The sequence below is a fragment of the Bos indicus x Bos taurus genome, chromosome 3 (assembly GCF_003369695.1).
Source record: "Bos indicus x Bos taurus breed Angus x Brahman F1 hybrid chromosome 3, Bos_hybrid_MaternalHap_v2.0, whole genome shotgun sequence".
Classification (NCBI taxonomy): Eukaryota; Metazoa; Chordata; class Mammalia; order Artiodactyla; family Bovidae; genus Bos; species Bos indicus x Bos taurus.
Genome location: NC_040078.1, coordinates 35,075,340 through 35,097,651, shown reverse-complemented (window position 1 = coordinate 35,097,651; position 22,312 = coordinate 35,075,340). Strand labels below are relative to the sequence as shown.

General features: G+C 40.5%; 2 protein-coding genes across 3 annotated transcripts in view; both read right to left on the bottom strand.

Moving 5' to 3' along the window:
• LOC113890481 (calcium-binding mitochondrial carrier protein SCaMC-1-like) overlaps window positions 1-11,939 on the bottom strand; it is an 87,901-nt gene extending 75,962 nt beyond the window's left edge. The window contains exons 1-2 of one of the 2 annotated variants that reach the window (XM_027538352.1): window positions 11,760-11,939; window positions 4,643-4,658 (exon numbers count right to left, since the gene is read on the bottom strand). In XM_027538352.1, the coding sequence (XP_027394153.1) occupies window positions 4,643-4,658; window positions 11,760-11,939 (196 nt within the window). The remainder of the gene's footprint in view (window positions 1-4,642; window positions 4,659-11,759) is intronic. The other variant, XM_027538351.1, reaches the window with a different exon arrangement.
• Window positions 11,940-15,628: 3,689 nt separating this feature from the next.
• LOC113890308 (calcium-binding mitochondrial carrier protein SCaMC-1-like) overlaps window positions 15,629-22,312 on the bottom strand; it is a 62,992-nt gene continuing 56,308 nt past the window's right edge. Inside the window, exon 9 of the mRNA XM_027538241.1 lies at window positions 15,629-15,698. Coding sequence (XP_027394042.1) covers window positions 15,629-15,698 — 70 coding nt within the window. The remainder of the gene's footprint in view (window positions 15,699-22,312) is intronic.

Here is a 22,312-nt window from a genome sequence, read left to right as displayed (position 1 = left end):
TCATTTTGTGTTTGAGTAATATTCCATTATATATGTACCATATCCTCTTTATCCATTCATCTGTTGATTGACACTAAGGTTACTTCCATGTTCTAGCTTTTGTAAATAGTTCTTCCATGAACACTGAGGTGCATATGTCTTTTCAAATTAGAGTTTTTGTCTTTCCCAGATATATGCCCTGGAGTGGGGTTGCTGGATCATATCATAACACTATTTTTAGTTTTTTAAGGAAACGTTGTACTGTTTTATATAGTAGTCCACCAATTTAACAGTGTAGGATGGTTCCCTTTTCTCCACACTCTTTCCAGTATTTATTATTTATAGACTTTTTGATGATGGTCATTCTGACTGGTATGAGGTGATACCTTATTATAGCTTTGATTTGCATCTCTCTTAGCAGGGCTTCCCTGGTGGCTCAGGTGGTAAAGAATCCACCTGCAATGCAGGAGACCTGGTTCGATCCCTGGCTTGGGAAGATCCCCTGGAGGAGGGCATGGCAACCTACTCCAGTATTCTTGCCTGGAGAATCCTCATGGACAGAGGAACCCAGCAGGCTACAGTCTGTGGGGTCACAAAAAGTTGGACATGACTGAGCGACTAAGCACAATAATTAACAATCGCATTCTCATAACTTTTATTACAGTATATTGTTATAATTGTTCTATATTTTATTATTGAAAAAGTGGGCAAAAAAAGGAAAAAATGAAAGTGCTGGTCGCTCAGTTGTATGATTCTGGTGCATATTTTATGTTCATTTCAGACCAGGGAAATGATATTAGACAAAAAGCAAATTCAAACCATTTTCTTATTAAGAGTTCAAAATGAGTCATAAGGCAGCAGAAACAACTTGCAACATCAACAATGCATTTGGCCCAGGAATTGCTAATGAACATACAGCGCAGTGGTGGTTCAAGAAGTTTGCAAAGGAGATGAGAGCCTTAAAGATGAGGAACACAGTGGCTGGCCATTGGAAGTTGACAGTGACCAACTGAGAGGATCATTGAAGCTCATCTTCTTACAACTACATGAGAAGTTACCGAAGAACTCAATGTCGACTATTTGCTGGTCGTTCAGCATTTGAAGCAGAAAAAAAAAAAACCAAAACTGTATAATCCAGCACAGCTTTCCTCATCAGAGAAGGATATAATATAGGGACGAAAGCCCCAGCTTAGAGTGCTCTCTGTGTTGTACCCCGCTCCTGATGTCTAGCATGTCTATCATAGCATCCTGGTCCTCACACATTCCTCAGAGATACAACCAACAACAAGGTACACACCTACATGAAATTGCTCGAGGTTACAAACTTCCTCCATCTTGACAAATCCCTTAGTTAAAATCAATCTTCACCTTATAAGACCTCTTAGCAGACCTCTTGGTCCTATGTAATAACTCCCTCCTTGAGATATTTGACTCACATTGGCTCCCAAGAGCTCACACACTCCTGATTTCCTTTCACTTTATTAAGTGCTGCTTTTCAGAGTTGTACATTGGCTCTTCCTGATCTCAAAATGTTACAGTGATCCAGTGCTCAGTCCTCAGACCACTTCTCTATATACACCTTCTAGGGGATCTCATCCAATATTAAAGCTTTGCATATATAATGCTGATGATATACATCTCTAACCCTGACATCTCCTCAGAGATTCAGGCTCAAATACAAAACTACTATTAGATATATCCACTTGGATGTTTAAAAGAAACCTCCAACGTCCACACTAAGAACTCTTTATTAACCACTTATCCTACCTCACTACTCTCCAATTCTGCCTGATTTTAGCAAACAGCTAAAAATGGATAAAACCATTATCCATTCATTTTTTCAAATTGAAAATACTGGAGTCATTCTTGACTTCCTCTTATACCTCACAGTACAAATCCAATTAACCAATGAATCCTATCAGCATTACTTTCAAAATTTATCACTGTAGTATATTCTATAGTGCACTGCCCACCAATCCCCCTCAGGACTGACAGTAGCTGTCAGTATTAACAGACAGCTCTCAGTTGAGTCCCTCTCTTTATGTCACCCTGGGCTGAAAAGATTCACCTTGCCTAAAGTCATTCCCTAGGAGCAACCCACGTTCAAAAATGGGGAGGGAGTGAAGGAGGCAGGGGACAGGTAACAAAGGCCTGGTCTTCCTGCCTCAAGATGGGACAACTCTTTTTTTTTAATATTTATTTGTTTCTTTATTTGGCTGCGAGAGATCTTTGATCTTTTAGACTCTCTAGTTGCAGTGCACAGGCTTAGTTGCTCCACAGCATGTAGGATCTTAGTTCCCTGACCAGGGATCAAACCCACAGTCCCCATACTGCATGGTGGATTCATAACCACTGGGCAACCAGGAAAGCCCCAAGATACGACAATTCTTAAGGGCCTATGTAATAACTCCCTCCTTGAGATATTTGACTCACATTGGCTCCCAAGGAACTCTTAAGATTCAGAGTTCCTCTTGAATTGTCTGAAACCTCTGTTGTAATTCCATCACAGTTCAACTTCTCCTTCTGTCCAGTCCTGCTTCCACCAGCCCTCTCAGGTACTGTCCCTAGGAGCACTTCCCAATAAACTTCTCAAGAATGAATCTGAGTAGTAGAGGCAGTTCTCATGGAATACAACCTATGGCAGCTGGTACCACAAATGGTCTTAGGAAGCTGACTGCACATGAAACACCATCTCTGGTGGTAGATGATTAACTGGGATGGGAAGAGAATGCACTGGCTAATTATAAAAACTATATAATTGGATGGATGTTGATGGAAGCATCACTGCACTAGAGAAAAACAATGAAAGGCTGAGAATAACACAATGCCAAAAATGGGGTATATACATACCATGGAATATTAATCAGCCTTAAAAAGGAAAGATTCTAACATATGCTACAACATGGAGGGAAGTGAAGTGAAAGTCACTCAGTTGTGTCCGACTCTTTGCGACCCCACAGACTATACAGTCCATGGAATTCTGTAGGCCAGAATACTGGAGTGGGTAGCTGTTCCCTTTTCCAGAGGATCTTCCCAACCCAGGAATCAAATCCAGGTCTACCACTTTGCAGGCAGATTCTTTACCAGCTGAGCCACCAGGGAACATATGCGGATGGATGGTGAGGATATTATCCTAAGTGAAGTCAGTCAGTCACACAAAGACAAACATTGTATGATTCCACTTCCATGAGATACACAGAGTTGTCAGAATCATAGGGACAAAAAATAGAATGGTGACTTTCAAGGCCAGGAAGAAGGAGGGAATGAGGAGTTACTGTTTAATGGGTATAGAATTTCCATTTTAAAGGTGAAAGAGTTCCTGAGATGGATAGTGGTGATAACTGCATAAATGAATATTATTATTAAATGCATTTAATATAATTAAATATTAAATGTATTCAATATAAAAATTAAATACAAACACGGACAAAGCTAGTGGAAGTGATGGAATTCCAGTTGAACTATTTCAAATGCTAAAAGATGATGCTGTGAAAGTGTTGCACTCAATATGTCAGCAAAGTTGGAAAACTCAGCAGCGGCCACAGGGCTGGAAAAGGTCAGTTTTCATTCCAATCCCAAAGAAAGGCAATGACAAAGAATGCTCAAACTACCGCACAATTGCACTCATCTCACATGCTAGTAAAGTAATGCTCAAAATTCTCCAAGCCAGGCTTCAGCAATACATGAACCGTGGACTTCCAGATGTTCAGCTAGATTTAGAAAAGGCAGAGGAACCAGAGATCAAATTGCCAACATTTGCTGGATCATGGAAAAAGCAAGAGAGTTCCAGAAAAACATCTATTTCTGCTTTATTGACTATGCCAGAGCCTTTGACTGTGTGGATCACAATAAACTATGGAAAATTCTGAAAGAGATGAGAATACCAGACCACCTGACCTGCCTCTGTAGAAACCTGTATGCAGGTCAGGCAGCAACAGTTAGAACTGGACATGGAACAACAGACTGGTTCCACGGACTGGAAAAGGAGTACATCAAAGCTGTACATTGTCACCCTGCTTATTTAACTTATATGCAGAGTACATCATGAGAAACGCTGGGCTGGAGGAAGCATAGGCTGGAATCAAGATTGCCAGGAGAAATATCAATAACCTCAGATATGCAGATGACACCACCCTCATGGCAGAAAGCAAAGAACTAAAGAGCCTCTTGATGAAAGCAAAAGAGGAGAGTGAAAAAGTTGGCTTAAAGCTCAACATCAGAAAACTAAGATCATGGCATCTGGTCCCATCACTTCATGGCAAATAGATGGGGAAACAGTGAAACATTGAGTGACTTTATTTTGGGGGGCTCCAAAATCACTGCAGATGGTGACTGCAGCCATGAAATTAAAAGATGCTTACTCCTTGGAAGAAAAGTTATGGCCAACCTAGAGAGTATATAAAGAAGCAGAGACATTACTTTGTCAACAAAGGTCTGTCTAATCAAGGCTATGGTTTTTTCAGTAGTCATGTATGGATGTGAGAGTTGGACTAGAAAGAAAGCTGAGTGCCAAAGAATGGATGCTTTTGGACTGTGGTGTTGGAGAAGACTCTTGAGAGTCCCTTGGACTGCAAGGAGATCCAACCAGTCCATCCTAAAGGAGATCAGTCCTGGGTGTTCATTGGAAGGACTGATGTTGAAGCTGAAACTCCAATACTTTGACCACCTGATGTGAAGAGCTGACTCATTTGAAATAACCCTGATGCTGGGAAAGATTGAGGGCAGGAGGAAAAGGGGATGACAGAGGATGAGATGGTTAGATGGCATCACCGACTCAATGGACATGAGTTTGGGTGAACTCAGGCAGTTGGTGATGGACAGGGAGGCCTGGTGTGCACGGCTCATGGGGTCTCAAAGAGTCGGACACAACTGAGCGACTGAACTAAAAATATAAAAATATATTTTATACCCATTTGAATGCAGAGTTCCAAAGAACAGCAAAGACAGATAAGAAAGCTTTCCTCAGTGATCGATGCACAATGCAAAGTAACAGGAAAACAATGGAATGGGAAAGACTAGAGATCTCTTCAAGAAAATTATAGCTACCAAGGGAACATTTCATACAAAGATGGGCACAATAAAGGACAGAAATGGTATGGACCTAACAGAAGCAGAAGATATTAAGAAGAGGTGGCAAGAATACACAGAACTATACAAAAAAGATCTTCATGACCCAGATAACCACGATGGTATTGAAGAGGAAAAAAAAATTTACATAGCCTTCTGCTCATTCTGCCTCTGTAACTCAGCTTGCTCTTTACAAAGTCTGGATCACATAGGTCATGTAGTCTCAGAAAGTGGGGACTTACAATACTAGGAACTGGAGCTTATCTCACTCACCCTTGTCCTGCTCTTTGCAATTGCCCAGCCCCTGCAAACCTGCTTAAACATTTCCTGTCCCTGTAAAGGTCAGGCATCCCCTTCCTGTCTTGACTGCTGTTCCTGCGCTCATGAAATCCCTTAGTTTAAACCAGGCTATTAGCAGCTAACGTTGCCCACTATAGTCTGTCTATAGAAACTCTGTAACCCCTTCGTTCGGGGCTCAGAGCTCGGAGTGTTAACTCCCCTGGGCCTGCAGGCATAATAAACCTGAGTTCTCCAACTTTCTGAGTGTGCTGCTTGGTTTCTCAATTACTGGTTTCTGCAACAGTGTGATCACTCACCTACAGCCAGACATCCTGGAATGCAAAGTTAAGTGGGCCTTAGAAAGCATCACTACAAACAAAGTTAGTGGACGTGATGGAATTCCACTTGAGCTATTTCAAATCTAAAAGATGATGCTGTGAAAGTGCTGCACTCAATATGCCAGCAAATTTGGAAAACTCAGCAGTGGCCACAGGACTAGAAAAGGTAGATTTTCATTCCAATACCAAAGAAAGGAAATTGCACTCACCTCACGTGCTAGCAAAGTAATCCTCAAAATCCTCCAAATCAGACTTGAACAGTACGTGAATTGCGAACTTCCAGATGTTCAAGCTGGATTTAGTAAAGGCAGAGGAACCAGAGATCAAATTGCCAATATCAATTGGATCATAGAAAAAGCAAGAGAGCTCCAGAAAAATATCTACTTCTGCTTCACTGACTACGCCAAAGCCTTTGACTGTGTGGATCACAACAAAATGTGGAAAATTCTTAAAGAGATGGGAATATCAGACCACCTTACCTGCCTCCTGAGAAATCTGTATGCAGGTCAAGAAGCAACAGTTAGAACTCAACATAGAACAACAGACTGGTTCCAAATGGGGAAAGGAGTACATCAAGGCTGCATATTGTCACCCTGTTTATTTAACATATGCAAAGTACATCATATGAAATGCCAGGCTGGATGAAACACAAGCTAGAATCAAGACTGTCGGGAGAAATATCAATAACCTCAGTTATGCAGATGACATCACCCTATTGCAGAAAGTGAAGAAGAACTAAAAAGCCTCTTAATGAAAGTGAAAGATGAGAGTGAAAACGTTGGCTTAAAATTCAACATTCAGAAAACTGAGATCATGGCATCTGGTCCCATCACTTCATGGCAAATAGATGGGGAAACAATGGAAACAGTGAGAGACTTTATTTTTGGGGGGCTCCAAAATCACTGCAGATGGTGACTGCAGCCACGAAATTAAAAGACGCTTGTTCCTTGGAATAAAAGCTATGACCAACCTAGACAGCATATTTAAAAGCAGAGACATTACTTTGCCAACAAAGGTCTAGTCAAAGTTATAGTTTTTCCAGTAGTCATGTATGGATGTGAGAATTGGACTGTAAAGAAAGCTGAACACCAAAGAATTGATGCTTTGAATGGTAGTGTTGGAGAAGACGCTTGAAGAGTCCCTTAGACTGCAAGGAGATCCAACCAGTCCGACCTAAAGGAAATCAGTCCTGAATATTCATTGGAAGGACTGATGCTGAAGCAGAAACTCCAATACTTTGGCCACCTGATGCAAAGAACTGACTCATCAGAAAAGACCCTGATGTGGGGAAAGACTGAAGGCAGGAGGAGAAAGACTACAGAGGATGAGATGGTTGGATGGCATCACCAACTTGATTGGACATGAGTTTGAGTAAGCTCCAGGAGTTGGTGATGGACAGGGAAGCCTGGCACGCTGCAGTCTATGGGGTCACAGAGAGTCGGACACAACTGAGTGAACTGAACTGATTTAATACCACTGAACTGTACACTTAAAAGTGGTTTTAGATGCTAAATTTTATAATACATGAATTTTTATCACAATTTCAAAAATTGGAAAAAAAACAATATCACTTCCTAATAGAGATTAGTACTATCCCTAAAGACGTACTAAGAAATTCAGGGATGGTGGTCCCCACCACTTAATTCACTAGTATAAGTCCTACAAAAGCTAGGTAGGAGGAGGATGACAGTGGACGACTTCAAACTCAACCAAGTAGCAGACAAGTCAACTGCAGCTCTAGATCCAGATGTGGTATTTAGTAGAGGAGATGAACACAGCCTCAAGGACATAGCATACGGCCATTTATCTGACGAATGTACTGTTTTCCATTTACCAAGAAAGATAACCAGAGGCAGTTGACATTCACATCAGATGGGCAATAAATACATTTAAGTCTCCCACCTTCTGTCATAAAGGGATCTGGTCCAACTACACATTCATAGAACTTCATGCTGGTCCTCTATATTGATGAAAACATGTTAAATGGACTTGGTAAACAATAAGTAGCAATATGTTGGACGCCTTGGTAAGATATCAGAGAAGGCAACGGCAATCCACTCCAGTACTCTTGCCTGGAAAATCCCAGGGACAGCAGAGCCTGGTGGGCTGCCATCTACGGGGTCACACAGAATTGGACACGACTGAAGCGACTTAGCAGCAGCAGCAGTTGGTAAGAAATATGCCTCCAGAGAATGAGAAATAATAAAGTCAATAAAGATTCAGGGGTCTACCACACCAATTAAGTATTTCCAAAACCAGTGGTCTGGGGTATGTCAGGATATGTCCCACCACCACCACCAAAATAAAGGGGAAATGACTGAATCTCATACCTCCCTAAGAAGGAAACCAGCATCTGAGGCTTCTGAGTTCTGGAGGTAATGTATTTCAAAATTGAGAAAACTGCTCTGACTCACTTTTGAGAACTAGGAAAGGCTAACAGCATTCTATGGGGACCATGATGGGCAAGAGCTCTTCAACATGTCCTAGCTATAGAGTAAGTGGCCCTGCCTCTTGGGTCACCTGACCCAGCAGACTCTATGGTATTGAAAGTATCAGAAGTATGAAAAGATATTATGAGAAGTTTATAGTGTGCCCCCAAAGGAGAGTCTGCCGGAGAAAACTGCAACAGTTCCTGACATGCTACGGGACCCTGATAGAAACAGAGTCCTTAAATATGGGACTTTAAATGATTACCCAGGGCTTCCCTGGTGGCTCGGTGATGAAGAATTTGCCTGCCAATGCAGGAGACATGGGTTTGATCCCTGGACCAGGAAGGAGGAGCCCACATGCCACAGAGCAACTGAGTCCAGGCACCACAACTATTCAGCCTGTGCTCTAGAGCCCAGGAACTGCAACTACCAGAGCCCGGGGCCCTAGAGCCCGTGCTCTGCAACAAGAGAAGCCACTGCAACGAGAAGCCTGCACACCACAACTAGAGCATAGCCCCACTCGCTGCAACTAGAGAAAAGCCCACGCAGCAGTGAAAACCTAGCACAGCCAAAATAAACATAAACATAAAAAAAAGATGTTAAAAAATAATAACAAAATTAAATTAAAATGAACACACAGCCATGGTTGACTATCACGAGTTGGATTCTATCAGACTCACCAAGTCATAAGTTTTGGTGAGTCCAGGAGCAATCTCCATAATGGAAGAGAACATCTGAGATCAAGCACAAGCAGAACCAGAGTGCAAACAAAACAAAGAATGGTTCAGATCTCCAAGCTTCACCACTGTTATACCATCACCTCTCCTTAAACTCATTCCTATAAATACATGGAAGTTCATTACTACCAGCCAACAAAGGTGGAAAAAGGATGAGCTTGGTCCTTGGATGGGTTTCAGTGTATGCGAATGCAAATCGAAAATGGCTTGATGTGCATTATAATACCATTCAAGAACAGTCCAGAAAGACAGCAATAAGGGGAAAGAGAGAAGAATGTCAAGTTGTGTACCTGATCATTCACTTTATGTAGAAAGAGAAGTGGACAGAAATAACAATGTATAGAGGCTTGTGGACAGTGATGAGTAGCTTGTTTAGATGATCAGTAGCCTGGCAAGAAAAAGATTAAAAGATCAGAGACACAGAGGTCTGGGGAATATGCATGAGGATGGATCTATGGGAGTGAAAACAAAGTAAAAATATTTTCATTTTGTACAGTTGCTACTGTGGAAGAGGTATAAAATAACCAAGCAGATACAGTGACCCAGCCAGCTAAAGTCAGCCAGACTCTCATCAGCTGACATATGAACAGCAGTGCTGACACAGTAGACGCAGGGATGGAACAGCCATGGTGGTGGAGATAGACGCCATCCATAGAGGCACGGATGCATAGGACTTCCCTGGTGGCTCAGACGGTAAAACGTCTGCCTACAATGTGGGAGGCCTGCATTCGATCCCTGGGTTGGGAAGATCCTCTGGAGAAGGAAATGGCACCCCACTCCAGTACTCTTGCCTGGAAAATCCCATGGACAGAGGAGGTTGGTAGGCTACAGTCCATGGGGTCGCAAAGAGTCAGACACGACTGAGGGACTAAACTTTTTTCTTTCTTTTCTTTCATGGATGCATATCCATCAGTATGGGTTCCACTTTCCAAGCCTAGTATCGCTACTGATGCTTCCAAATGCTTAACCTACTGCCATCAGAGACCGAAGCACAGACATAACATCATCCTTTCAGGGAACCTACCAGCCACTGAGCAGCAAGTCCATTACCCTGAAGCTATTCTACCCTGAAAGGTACAGTGTTTCATCTTCACAGGAATTGACACACTCTAAGTATGCGTTTGCCTTACTTGCCTGCAGAGCCTCAGCTGGCAGGACAATCCAACAGTCAAGGGTGTTTGATTTCACAACATGTGTATATAGAGTATACTGCATTGGACCAAATGTCCTATTATACTCCAAAGGGGCCATATAATGATAACAGGACCCATCAGGCCTATCACATAAAGCACTAACCAGAAGCTGCTGGCCTGCTGTACAGACAGAACAAGTAAGTGGTGTTCTTCCAAGTGAGGGCTTAAAGGTAATACCTTTCATGAGTGGCATACCATTTTCAAAGACACAGGGTACATACCAAAGCAGTATTCATGTTAATGTTCCTATATTCCTACCACTCCTCTCTGATTCATACCTCTCTCTAAGGTTTATTCTCTGATATCCCTTCTCAGGTAAGCAGAAGCCTAACACAGTTGACAGACTGAGGTACAGGGTCCTAGAATTCTGGCTTACCGGAGACTGTCCTAAGAGACAGGATCCAGGGACAAAAGAAAAATAAAGTCAAGGAGATGGCTTCTTGGCATCAATCTGAAAAGACTAAGCAGAGTGGGAGGATATAGGATTCAGATGAGATAATCAAACCAGAGCAATACATTTTTGGAGTATAGAACTCAAGGAACTTCTGAGCCATGGGAACCATTTGGAACTCTAATACATACACACACACACACACACACACACACACACACACACACACACACATCTCACTGGTAGAGAGCTGAACAAATAGGTTAATATCAGAAGACTATTTTGCACTGGAAATAAAATGATTGTTTTCTCTTGGTATTCTGAAACTTCCACCTAAACAGTTTTTAAATAATCAAGTCAAGATTTATCTAGAGAAGAAAGGCATCCGTAATTTAGGCAAGGTACTAAAACAATCAGCTGAAGTATAATCCCATGGATCAAGGTCTGACTCCCCCTCGGTCTTTGGTATGGGATTGCAGCTCTGGGAACCCCAGTGTGCTTGTCATTAGAAGAAAACTCTGAAAGCATGAATCGTGGGCAGTAAATGACTACAGAAAAGATAATGTCTTTGACTCCTGCATTCGCAAAGGCTAATGAAGCCTGTGAAATTCTGTGCCAGTTCAGTAAATGGTGAATGAGTCACCAGAAACCCACTTAGCATCTTCCAAAAACCCCAAGAGAAGGCTCTGGTGTTTGTTCAAAGTGATCACTTTAAGAAGATGGAGAAGGTGTTTTTCTTGGGCTGCCTTCTCCCTCCTGAGAGGCTCAGGGAAATTATGCCCACCCAGGACCCTTGGGAGCGTCTCTGGAAAGGGCAAGTCTGGATTTGAGACAGGCTAGGGCCTGGGACCCTTTGCAGAAGTGCTTGCATTTTCCTGGACAAACATCTCCTGGAGCAACAAAATACAAAAAAAAAAAAAACTATAAGGGATTAAAAATAACTAAGTGGATGCACACTGGGACAAATTATGGACAAAGTACAAAAAGATGAAAAACCCAACCGCCACTTCTGAAGAGCCTAGAGCAAAACCAGAGATACTGCACAGGCCCCCCTGCCAATGGGGTGGGCAAACCACCTAAGCCACCCCTCCTGCCTGATGCCTGAACATATTCCTACCCTAACCCCATAGCAGGAATCAGCTTGCTCCCTTCTCTGGGAGCGAGTAAGGAAAACTGTTACTTGTTTTCACTATCCCCTGTTGCAGCAGTGGCCCCAATAAAGCCTTGCCTGAATTTCCTGACTGACCTCTTACTAATTTTTATTGATTAGGGAAACCCAAGAATCCTGGTCCAGTAACATCTTTACCTTCTGCCCAGCACCTCTCCGGACAGGCGGGGCCACTCACCTTCTCCCGGGCAAAAGAGGGGTTCCAGTTTTTCAGGCCCTCTTGGAGCTCCAAGATGTCCACCACCCCGTCCCCGTTGTGGTCCAGGTCTTGGAAAAGGTTCTTGTAGTGTAAGTAGTCTTCCTCGTCGGTGTGGCAGGTCGCCGCGGGCAGCACGAAGACCCGCAGCCAGCGCAGCATGGTCCGGCTGGCGCTGCCCCGCGACGGCGGGGACCGCAGGCCGCCTCTCCTCCTGGCCCCAGGGAGGGCGTCCCGCCGGCAGCCACGCCACCTGCCGCTTCCTAGACGCCGCAGCTGCTCAGGGTCCGCGCGGTCAGCCGGGCTGCCGCAACCGCCCGACTCAAGCCGCCACGGTTCTCAGCCGCCTGAGGCGAGAGGGTCCGCGCCAGTGGCTCTCGGGCGTCGCTTGAAGAGCCTCGTGCGGGAGGCCCTGGCCGGGACTCCGCGGGAGCGTCCGCCCTCAGAAGTTGGAAGCTGAGGCCCCAAACGCAGCGTCCGGGACCTTCCAAGCCTAAGTCGACCACGAGCTGAGGAGAGCTTGGGAGGGAGGAAGAACGCCTCCCTTTGGAGGGAGGAAGGCGTTGCTCCCCGGGGGCGGCATCTAAAGAGCGCTCCGGCGTCCAGGATCTTCCCGGCAAACTCAGTGCACCTGGGGCAGCGGGTCAGTGAGTTGCTCGACCTGCACCTCTGCTGAGAGCGCCCAGTGCCACCGCGTAGGTCATAGCTTTGCAGTCGGGACCCCGCTGACCCAGCGGAGGTAGAGCTAAAGAAGGTAGTCCTCCCCCTAGCAGCCTTCGTCTATGTCTCTCTCTTCCCCTCCCTGGGAACCTGCGGTTGTTTCCAAGAACCTGTCTCCTTTCACCTCCCACTTTTCTCCTGGATCCACTGCAGTCTCATCTCAGCTACCACCATCTACCTCACTGAACTTCCTCGTCACAGAATCCAGAGGACACGAAAATGCTTGCTTTACTTAATCCCAGTTCTGTTTAAGACACTGCTGACCACGCCCTCCATTCTGAAGTATTTAACTTTTTACTTTGTCTTCAGGAACATCGCATATTTCTGCCATTCCTTATACTCTCTTACAGCCTCCCACAAAAAGAGCCTGAAATCATCTACAGTTGAGGCTCTACAGAATTGCAGTAGATAGAGTTGAGGGAGTAGGTAAAAACCTAGTTCTGTAATTTGTTGCATTGAAGCTTTGCATCCTCAATCCCTATCCTTTGAAAGTCAATGGCATAATCTAATGACAAGCCCACCAGTGTTAAGTTTTCTTGTAAAATTCCACAGACCACAGAATAAAATTCACTTATTTTTCAAAATAACAGTTTGAGATGTTATTTATTCCATCAGTTTTTATACCATTTGTTATTAATAAGTGTTAAAGATATAAAAGTAAAGAACATTGAATCTGCTCTCATAGCAGCTCACCATCTAGTGTGCTCTAGGTGTGTAAAGAAATAAAATTCAACCTAATAAACATATGCTTTATATTAGATATAAAGCATATATAAATAAAGATAACTGAGATGTGACTACAAATGATAAAATACATGTTATTTAAATGAATGAGATTTAGGAATTAATAAACAGAAGGCTATTAATAAAGCTTTTAGAAAATATTATAAGTAATAGGCATATGTAAATATTAAGCACTTTTTCTTTAAGAGATAATTAACTGTCAAAAACAGAATATATTGTGGAACTTATGTAGAAGTAAAATACACGACAGCAATAGGAAAAAGGATGGGAGAGGGGTCATAGAAGTATACTACTAGAAGGTTCTCACATTATATGTGAGGTAGTATACATTTAAATGGAGGAGGACCTGGCAACCCACTCCAGTATTCTGCCTGGAGAATCCCCATTGACAGAGGAGCCTGGCAGGCTACAGTCCATAGGGTTGCAAACAGTCAGACATGACTGAAGTGACTTAGCATACATTTAAAAGTGCATCTAGAAACTCTAGAGCAACCGTTGAAAAAAAACATGGAAGTATAGCTAATAAACCAATAGAAGAGATAAAATAGAATACCAAAAAACACTGAATTAATACAAAAGAATGTAAGAGGGGGAAAAGAAAAAGAACAGTTGAGATAAGCAAAACAAGAAAGAAGTAGGACTTAAAACCATGTCAATAATTATTCTATATGCTTCAATAAAAAGGCACAGCAAACAAGACCCAACTATATACTTTCTAAAAAACTGAAATAGAAAGATACAAATAGGTTAAAAGTAAATGGATGGACAAGGAAATACTTGAAAACACTAATCTTGAGGAAGCTGGGGTAGCTATATTAATATTAACCAAAGAAGACTTCAAGACAACAAAGACATTTTATAATCTTAGGAGGGTTTATTCACCAAGATAGTATAACAATCATAAGGTATTTGTAGCTAATAACAAAGCTTGAAATTACATAAAGTAAAAATGGACAGACTGCAAAGTGAAAATGATACATCCACAATTAGAGCCAAATGATAGAATGAGGAAACTGTCAATAGGGTATAAAATACTTCAGTAATATGATCAACATTATTTTCAACTGCACATGTAAAGCTGAAAGACTAAGGAAGATCATATGCTGGGCCATAAAGCAAGTCAATAACTTAAATGACTGAAATCATACAGAGTATTTCTTTGATCACAATAAAATTAAATTAGGAATCAATCACAAAAAGATAGTGAAGACTACACAAACACTTGGCAATTAAATGATTTACTTCTAAATAACACATGGGTCAAAGAAGAAATCACAGGAAAAATCAGAATATATTTTGAACTGAATGATAATGAAAGCATATCAAAACATGTAGAATACAGCTAAACTAGTGTCTAGATTAACATTATATCTTTACATGTTTGTGTTAGAAAACAAGAAAAATTTAAATATGTGACTAAGGTTCTACTTCAAGAAATTATAAAAAGAAGAGCAAATTAATGCCAAATAAGTAGCAAGAAGGATTTTAAAAATTTGAAATCAATGAAATAAAAGACAATAAAGAAAATTGGTAAAATTAAAAACTATTTTCATGGAAAAAATTAATAAAATCGATAAACCTCAACTAGACCAATAAAGAAAAAATATTACCAATATCAAGAAAACATCAGCTTCTGGTTCAAGATGGCAGAATAAAAGGACATGCACTCATCTCCTCCTGCAAGAGCACCAAAATTGTAACTAGCTGTTGAACAACCATTGACAGGAGAATGCTGGAACCCACCAAAAAAGATACCCCATGTCCAAAAACAAAGAAGCCACAGCAAGATGGTAGTAGGGGTGCAAACACAATAAAATCAAATCCCATACCCGCCAGGTGGATGACCCACAGACTGAAGAACAATAATACCAAAGAAGTTCTCACACTATTGTGAAGTTTCTGAACCCCACATCAAGCTTCCCAGTCTGGAGATCTGACAAAGGGACTGGGAATCCCCAGGGAATCTATCCTTGAGCACCAGCAGAATTTGATTAAAGGACTTCCAGAGGATTAGGGGAAACAGAGACTCTGGTCTTAGGGGGCAAAAACAAAATTTTACACGCACCAAGACCCAGAGTAGAGGAGCAGTGATCCCACAGGAGACTGAACCAAAACTACCAGCTAGTGTTGCAGGGCTTCCTGTGGAGGCATGGGGATGGGGGTACTGGAAGGTCCCCCTTCGCATAAACCCTCTTGTAGTTCACCATTAACCCTACCACAGAGCCTGTAGACTCCAGGTCTGGGTTACCTCAGGCCAAACAACTACCAGGGAGAGAGTGCAACCCCACACATCAGCAGATAATTGGATTAAAGCTTTACTGAGCAAGGCCCTGCCCACCAGAGCAAGACTCAGTTTTTCCAATCACCTGTCCCTCCCATCAGGAAGCTTACACAAGCCTCTCAGCCTCATCCATCAGGGGGCAGACAGAAGAAGCAAGAAGCACCGTCTCAGAGCAGCTAAAACAAAAACCATATTACAGAAAGTTAATCACAATGAAAAAGTAAAAAGTTATGTCCTAGATGAAGGGACAAGATAAAAATCCTAGGAAAACAACTAAAGGAAGTGGAGATAGGCAGCCTTCCAGCAAAAGAATTCAGAATAATGATAGTGAAGATGATCCAGGATCTTCGGAAAAGAATGGAGGCAAAGATTGAGAAGATACAAGAAATGTTTACCAATGACATAGAAGAACTAAAAAACAAACAAACAGAGATGAACAATACACAAGAAGGAATCAATAGCAGAATAACTGAGGGAGAAGAATGGATAAATGACCTGGATGACAAAATAGTGGCAATCACTGCCACAAAACAGAATATAGAAAGAAGAATGAAATGAAATGAAGCCAGCCTAAGAGACCTCTGAGACAACACTAAATGTGCCAACATTCACATTATAGGGGCCCCAGAAAGAGAAGAGAGAGAGAAAGGACCTGAGAAAATATTTGAAGAGATAATAGCTGAAAATTTCCCTAACATGGGAAAGGAAATAATCAACCAAGTCCAGAAAGCACAGAGACTCCCAGGAAGGATAAACCCAAGGAGGAACACACCAAGACACATAGTAAACACACTGACAAAAATTAAAGACAAGAGATAAAACATTAAAAGCAACAAGGGAAAAATGACAAATAACATACGAGGGAACTCCCATCAGATTATCAGCTGATTTCTCAACAGAAACTACAAAGCCAGAAGGGAATGGCATGATATATTTAAAGCGATAAAAGAGAAGAACCTACAGCCAAGACTATGCTAATTCAGCAAGATTCTCATTCAGATATGATGGAGAAATCAAAAGCTTTCCAGACAAGCAAAAGTTAGGAGAATTCAGCACCACAAAACTAGCTTTACAACAAATGCTAATGGAACTTCTCTAGGCAGAAAACACAAGAGGAAAAGACCTACAGAAAATAAACCCCAAACAATTAAGAAAATGGTAATAGGATCATACATATCAATAATTACCTTAAATGTAAATGGATTAAATGCACCAACCAAAAGACATAGACTGGCTGTGTAAATGAAAACATATGCATATATACAGTTCCACTTACCACATCACTTTGCTTAGCCTCCCCTCCCAAATTGTATGTAATTATTTTATATTGTTGAGTTAATTATGTTCCCATTATGGCTTGCAATTATAATTATCTTTTTTTTTTTGTCTCGTTATTGATTGTGAAAACTGATAAACATCTTTTACTATTGTGATTATGTAACTATTTTTCACTTAATCATTGTATCATGATTGGTCAACAGAAAAACAAGAGAACTCTATATCACCAAAACTAGGATCTAATAGAAAAACTTTTAATCACTTTTTAAAATCCAGATGCATATCAGAATTATCTTGAAATTTCTTGAAAAATACAAATTCTCAGGTATGGCATTTTCTCCAGAGTGCCAGATAATGTCTCTAATGAGCAGTCATGTTGAAAAACAATTAGACTTACGATGATCTTTTACCTAGTTTGTTTCACTTTCTCTATTGCATATTCAGTGCTCCCATTTCATTTAGTTTATGTTCTCCAATTTCTCCATCTCTCTTTTTTTGCTTTTGATGTTCTTTCTCAAGACTTTACCAAATGTAGTAGAAAAGCTTTTTAAACACACACACACACAAACACACACAACATGTATTGTTGTTGTTCAGTCCCTCAGTCATGTCCGAATCTTTGCGACCCCATGGACTGCAGAATGCCAGCCTTCCCTGTCCTTCACCATCTCCTGGAGCTTGCTCAAACTCATATCCATTGAGTTCATAATGCCATCTAACCATCTTGTCCTCTGTTGTCCCCCCGCCTCCTGTCTTCAATCTTTCCCAGCATCAGGGTCTTTTCCAATGAGCCAGTTCTTCACATCAGATGGCCAAAGTATTGGAGTTTCGGCTTCTGCATCTGTCCTTTCAATGAATATTCAGGATTGATTTCCTTTAGGATTGACTGCTTTGATAATTTTGCAGTCCAAGGGACTCTCAAGAGTCTTCTCCAACACCACAGTTCAAAAGCATCAATTCTTCAACACTTAGCCTCCTTTATGATCCAATTCTCACATCCATAGATGACTCCTGGAAAAACCATAGCTTTGACTGGGCAGACCTTTGTTGGCAAAGTAATGTCTGTTTTATAATATGCTGTCTGTGCTTGTCATAGCTTTTCTTCCAAGGAGAAAAAAAATTAAATTATTTTAATTTCATGGCTGCAGTCACTATCTGCTGTGATTCTGAAGCTCAGGAAAATAAATTCTGTCACTGTTTCCATTGTATCCAAGTCTATTTGCTATGAAGTGATGGGACCAGTTGCCATGATCTTAGTTTTCAGAATGTTGAGTTTTAAGCCAACTTTTTCATTCTCCTCTTTCACTTTCATCAAGAGGCTCTTTAGTTCCTCTTCGCTTTCTGCCATAAGGGCGGTGTCATCTACATATCTGAGGTTATTGATATTGGTATTTCTCCCAGAAATCTTGATTCCAGCTTGTGCTTCATCCAGCCTGGCATTTCACATGATGTACTCTGTAAGTTAAATAAGCAGGGTGACAGTATACAGCCTTGACAAACTCCTTTCCTGATGTGGAACTCATCCATTGTTCCATGTCCAGTTCTAACTGTTGCTTCTTGATCTGCATACAGGTTTTTCAGGAGGCAGGTAAGGTGGTCTGATATTCCCATCTCTTTAAGAATTTTCCACAGTTTGTTGTGATCCACACAGTCAAAGGCTTTAGTGTAGTCAATGAAGCAGAAGATGCTTTTCTGGAACTCTCTTGCTTTTTCTATGAGCCAATGGATGTTGGCAATTTGATCTCTGGTTCCTCTGCCTTTTCTAAATCCAGCTTGAACATCTGGAAGTTCTCAGTTCACATACTGTCTTGAAGCCTAGCTTAGAGAATTTTGAGAGTTACTTTGAAGCATGTGAAATGAGTGCAACTGTACAGTAGTTTGAACATTCTTTGCATTGTCTATTTTTCAAATCTTAAGAACTTTTGCCTAACTAAAAAAATTATGACATTTTGATTCTACTTGTTTGACTTAGTATGAATAGAATGCTAGATTTCTAATTTAAAAATAGATATGCAACAAGCAAGCAAAGTTTACTGTATAGCATAGGGAGCTATAGTAATAACCTATGATGGAAAATAATTTCAAAAATAATAGGTGTGTATTTGTATAACTGGATCACCTTGCTGTACACCTGAAACATTGTAAGTCAACCATACTTCAATAAAATATTTTTTGAAAAGAAAACATCACTACAAATTCTATACATACTAAAATAATAGAGAACATTATGAACTCCTCTATGGCAATAAATTTGACAACTTAGATGAAATGGAAACATTCCTTGAAAGACATATTTTTAAAGCTGGCAAAAGAAGAAACAGTAAACTTGAATAACAAGCTATGTAAAACTAAAGCTATCATTCATACTTAATGGTGAAAGACTAAATGTTTTCTCCCACTGAGACAAAATGACTGGGTAAGAATGTTCTCACCCCTTCTATTCAATGCTGTACTGGATGTTCTATCCAGTGCAGTGAGGTAAGAAAAAGAGAAAAACACATATTTCAAAGAAGCAAGTCAAACTTTGCTTATTTGCAGATGGCATGATCATTTACACAGATAATCACAAGGAATGTACAAAACAACTCTTTGAATTGATAAATGAATTTAGCAAAGTTTCCAAAAACAAGTCAATATAAAAAGTTCTATTTCTATATATATAATAATAATTGGAAAATAAAATTTAATAACATTTAAACAGCATCAAAACTGAAACAGTAATAAATTTAGTTAAATATGTGCACCATCCAAAAGTGAAAGTATTTTTGAATTAAAGAATACCTAAATAAATGGAAAGATATATCATCTTGATAGACTGAAAGGCTCATAGACTGAGTTGATTCTCTACAATTTGATTTAGAGATTTAATGTGATCCTAAACTAATTCCTAACAGGCTTGTTTATACAAACTGATAAGCTGATTCTAAAATTTATGTGGAAATGCAAAGGATGTTGAATTACTAAAACTATTTTGAAAAAGAATAAGTTTCAGAGATCAGAAATAAACCTACACATGTATAATTAAATTATTTTCAACAATTCCATGAGGAAAGGATAGTCTTTTCAACAAATAGTACTAGAATAGGATATCCATAAAGGAAAAAAAAACAAAAAAACAAAAAACCTTGAAACTGTGTCTTGAAAAGATATTGTTATGAAAATAGGCAAGACAGAGTTTGGGAGAAAATATTTCAATACTTTTATCTACAGTACTTAAGAACACTTAAAATATTACCAAAAAACCCAATTTTTTTTTTAATGAGCAAAAGGCCTGAACAAACATTTCACAAAAGAAGATATGTGAATGACTTATTTGTAAAATGCTCAAAAAACCTTAGACATTATAGAAATACAAATTAAAACCACAATGAGATACCACTCTAGAATGGATAAAATTAAAAACACTATCAAGTAGTGCTGAGTTTATAGAACAACTGAAACTCTAGTATGTAGCTGCTTCAGTTCAGCTCAGTTCAGTTGCTCAGTCACGTCCGACTCTTTGCGACCCCATGAACCGCAGCACGCCAGGCCTCCCTGTCCATCACCAACTCCCAGAGTTAACTCAAACTCATGTCCATTGAGTCAGTGATGCCATCCAACCATCTCATCCTCTGTCATCCCCTTCTCCTCCTGCCTTCAATCTTTCCCAGCATCAGGGTCTTTTCAAATGAGTTAGCTCCTCGCATCAGGTGGCCTAAGTATTGGAGTTTCAGCTTCAACGTCAGTCCTTCCAATGAACACCCAGGACTGATCTCCTTTAGGATGGACTGGTTGGATCTCCTTGCAGTCCAAGGGACTCTCAAGAGTCTTCCCCAACACCACAGTTCAAAAGCATCAATTCTTCAGCACTCAGTTTTCTTTCCAACTCTCACATCCATACATGACCACTGGAAAAATCATAGCCTTAACTAGACGGATCTTTGTTGACAAAGTAACGTCTCTGCTTTTTAATATGCTGTCTAGGTTGGTCATAACTTTCCTCCCAAGAAGTAAGCGTCTTTTAATTTTATGGCTGCAATCACCATCTGTAGTGATTTTGGGTAGCTGGTAGGAATGTAAAATAGAACAAGCAAAAAGACAGTTTGCTAGTTTCTCATAAATTGAATAAATAGTATATAATCCAGCAATTCCATCTCTATATTTTAACTCTAGAGAACTGAAAATATGTGTCAAAAAAAAAAGGTGTTGGTACACCAATATTCAGAGCAGCTTTATTAATAATAGCCAAAAGCTTAGAAGCAACATTCTTCATCAGTGGATAAACAAATTGTGGTATTGTCATGCTATGGAATACTACTCAGCATTTAAAGGGAATGAACTACTGATACATAACACAGATAAAACTCAATACATTGTGGAAATAATAGAAATCAATGTGATAGTCATTACACAAATGTATACTTTCATAAAAATTCATCACAATGAATACTTAAAATGAACATATTGTATTAAATGTAAATTATGCATCAACAAAGTTGAATTTTAAAGTTAAGTAACTAGCTATTACTAACTAAATGTTGTTCAATATTTTCCTATACATATAGTATTCTGTACATTTTGGGTTAGTCATCAATATAAAGGGGAACTATAGTAGGAATATTCAAGCTGGTTTTAGAAAAGGCAGAGGAACCAGAGATCAAATTGCCAACATCCACTGGATCATCAAAAAAGCAAGAGAGTTCCAGAAAAAATCTATTTCTGCTTTATCGACTATGCCAAAGCCTTTGACTGTGTGGATCACAATAAACTGTGGAAAATTCTGAAAGAGATGGGAATACCAGACCACGTGACCTGCCTCTTTAGAAACCTATATTCAGGTCAGGAAGCAACAGTTAGAACTGGACATGGAACAACAGACTGGTTCCATGGACTGGAAAAGGAGTACGTCAAGGCTGTATATTGTCACCCTGCTTATTGAACTTATATGCAGAGTACATCATGAGAAACACTGGGCTGGAAGAAGCACAAGCTGGAATCAAGATTGCCAGGTGAAATATCAATAACCTCAGATATGCAGATGACACCACCCTTATGGCAGAAAGCAAAGAGGGACTAAACAGCCTCTTGATGAGAGTGAGAGGAGAGTGAAAAAGTTGGCTTGGCGGAGCCCAACATTCAGAAAACGAAGATCATGGCATCTGGTCCCATCACTTCATGGGAAATAGATGGGGAAACAGTGGAAACAGTGACTGACTTTATTTTGGGGGGCTCCAAAATCACTGCAGGTGGTGACTGCAGCCATGAAATTAAAAGACGCTTACTCCTTGGAAGAAGTTATGACCAACTTAGACAACATATTAAGAAGCAGAGATGTTACTTTTCCAACAAAGGTCCATCTGGTCAAGGCTATGGTTTTTCCAGTGGTCATGTATGGATGTGAGAGTTGGACTAGAAAGAAAACTGAGCACCGAAGAATTGATGCTTTTGAACTGTGGTGTTGGAGAAGACCCCTGAAAGTCCCTTGGTCTGCAAGGAGATCCAACCGGTCCATCCTAAAGGAGAGCAGTCCTGA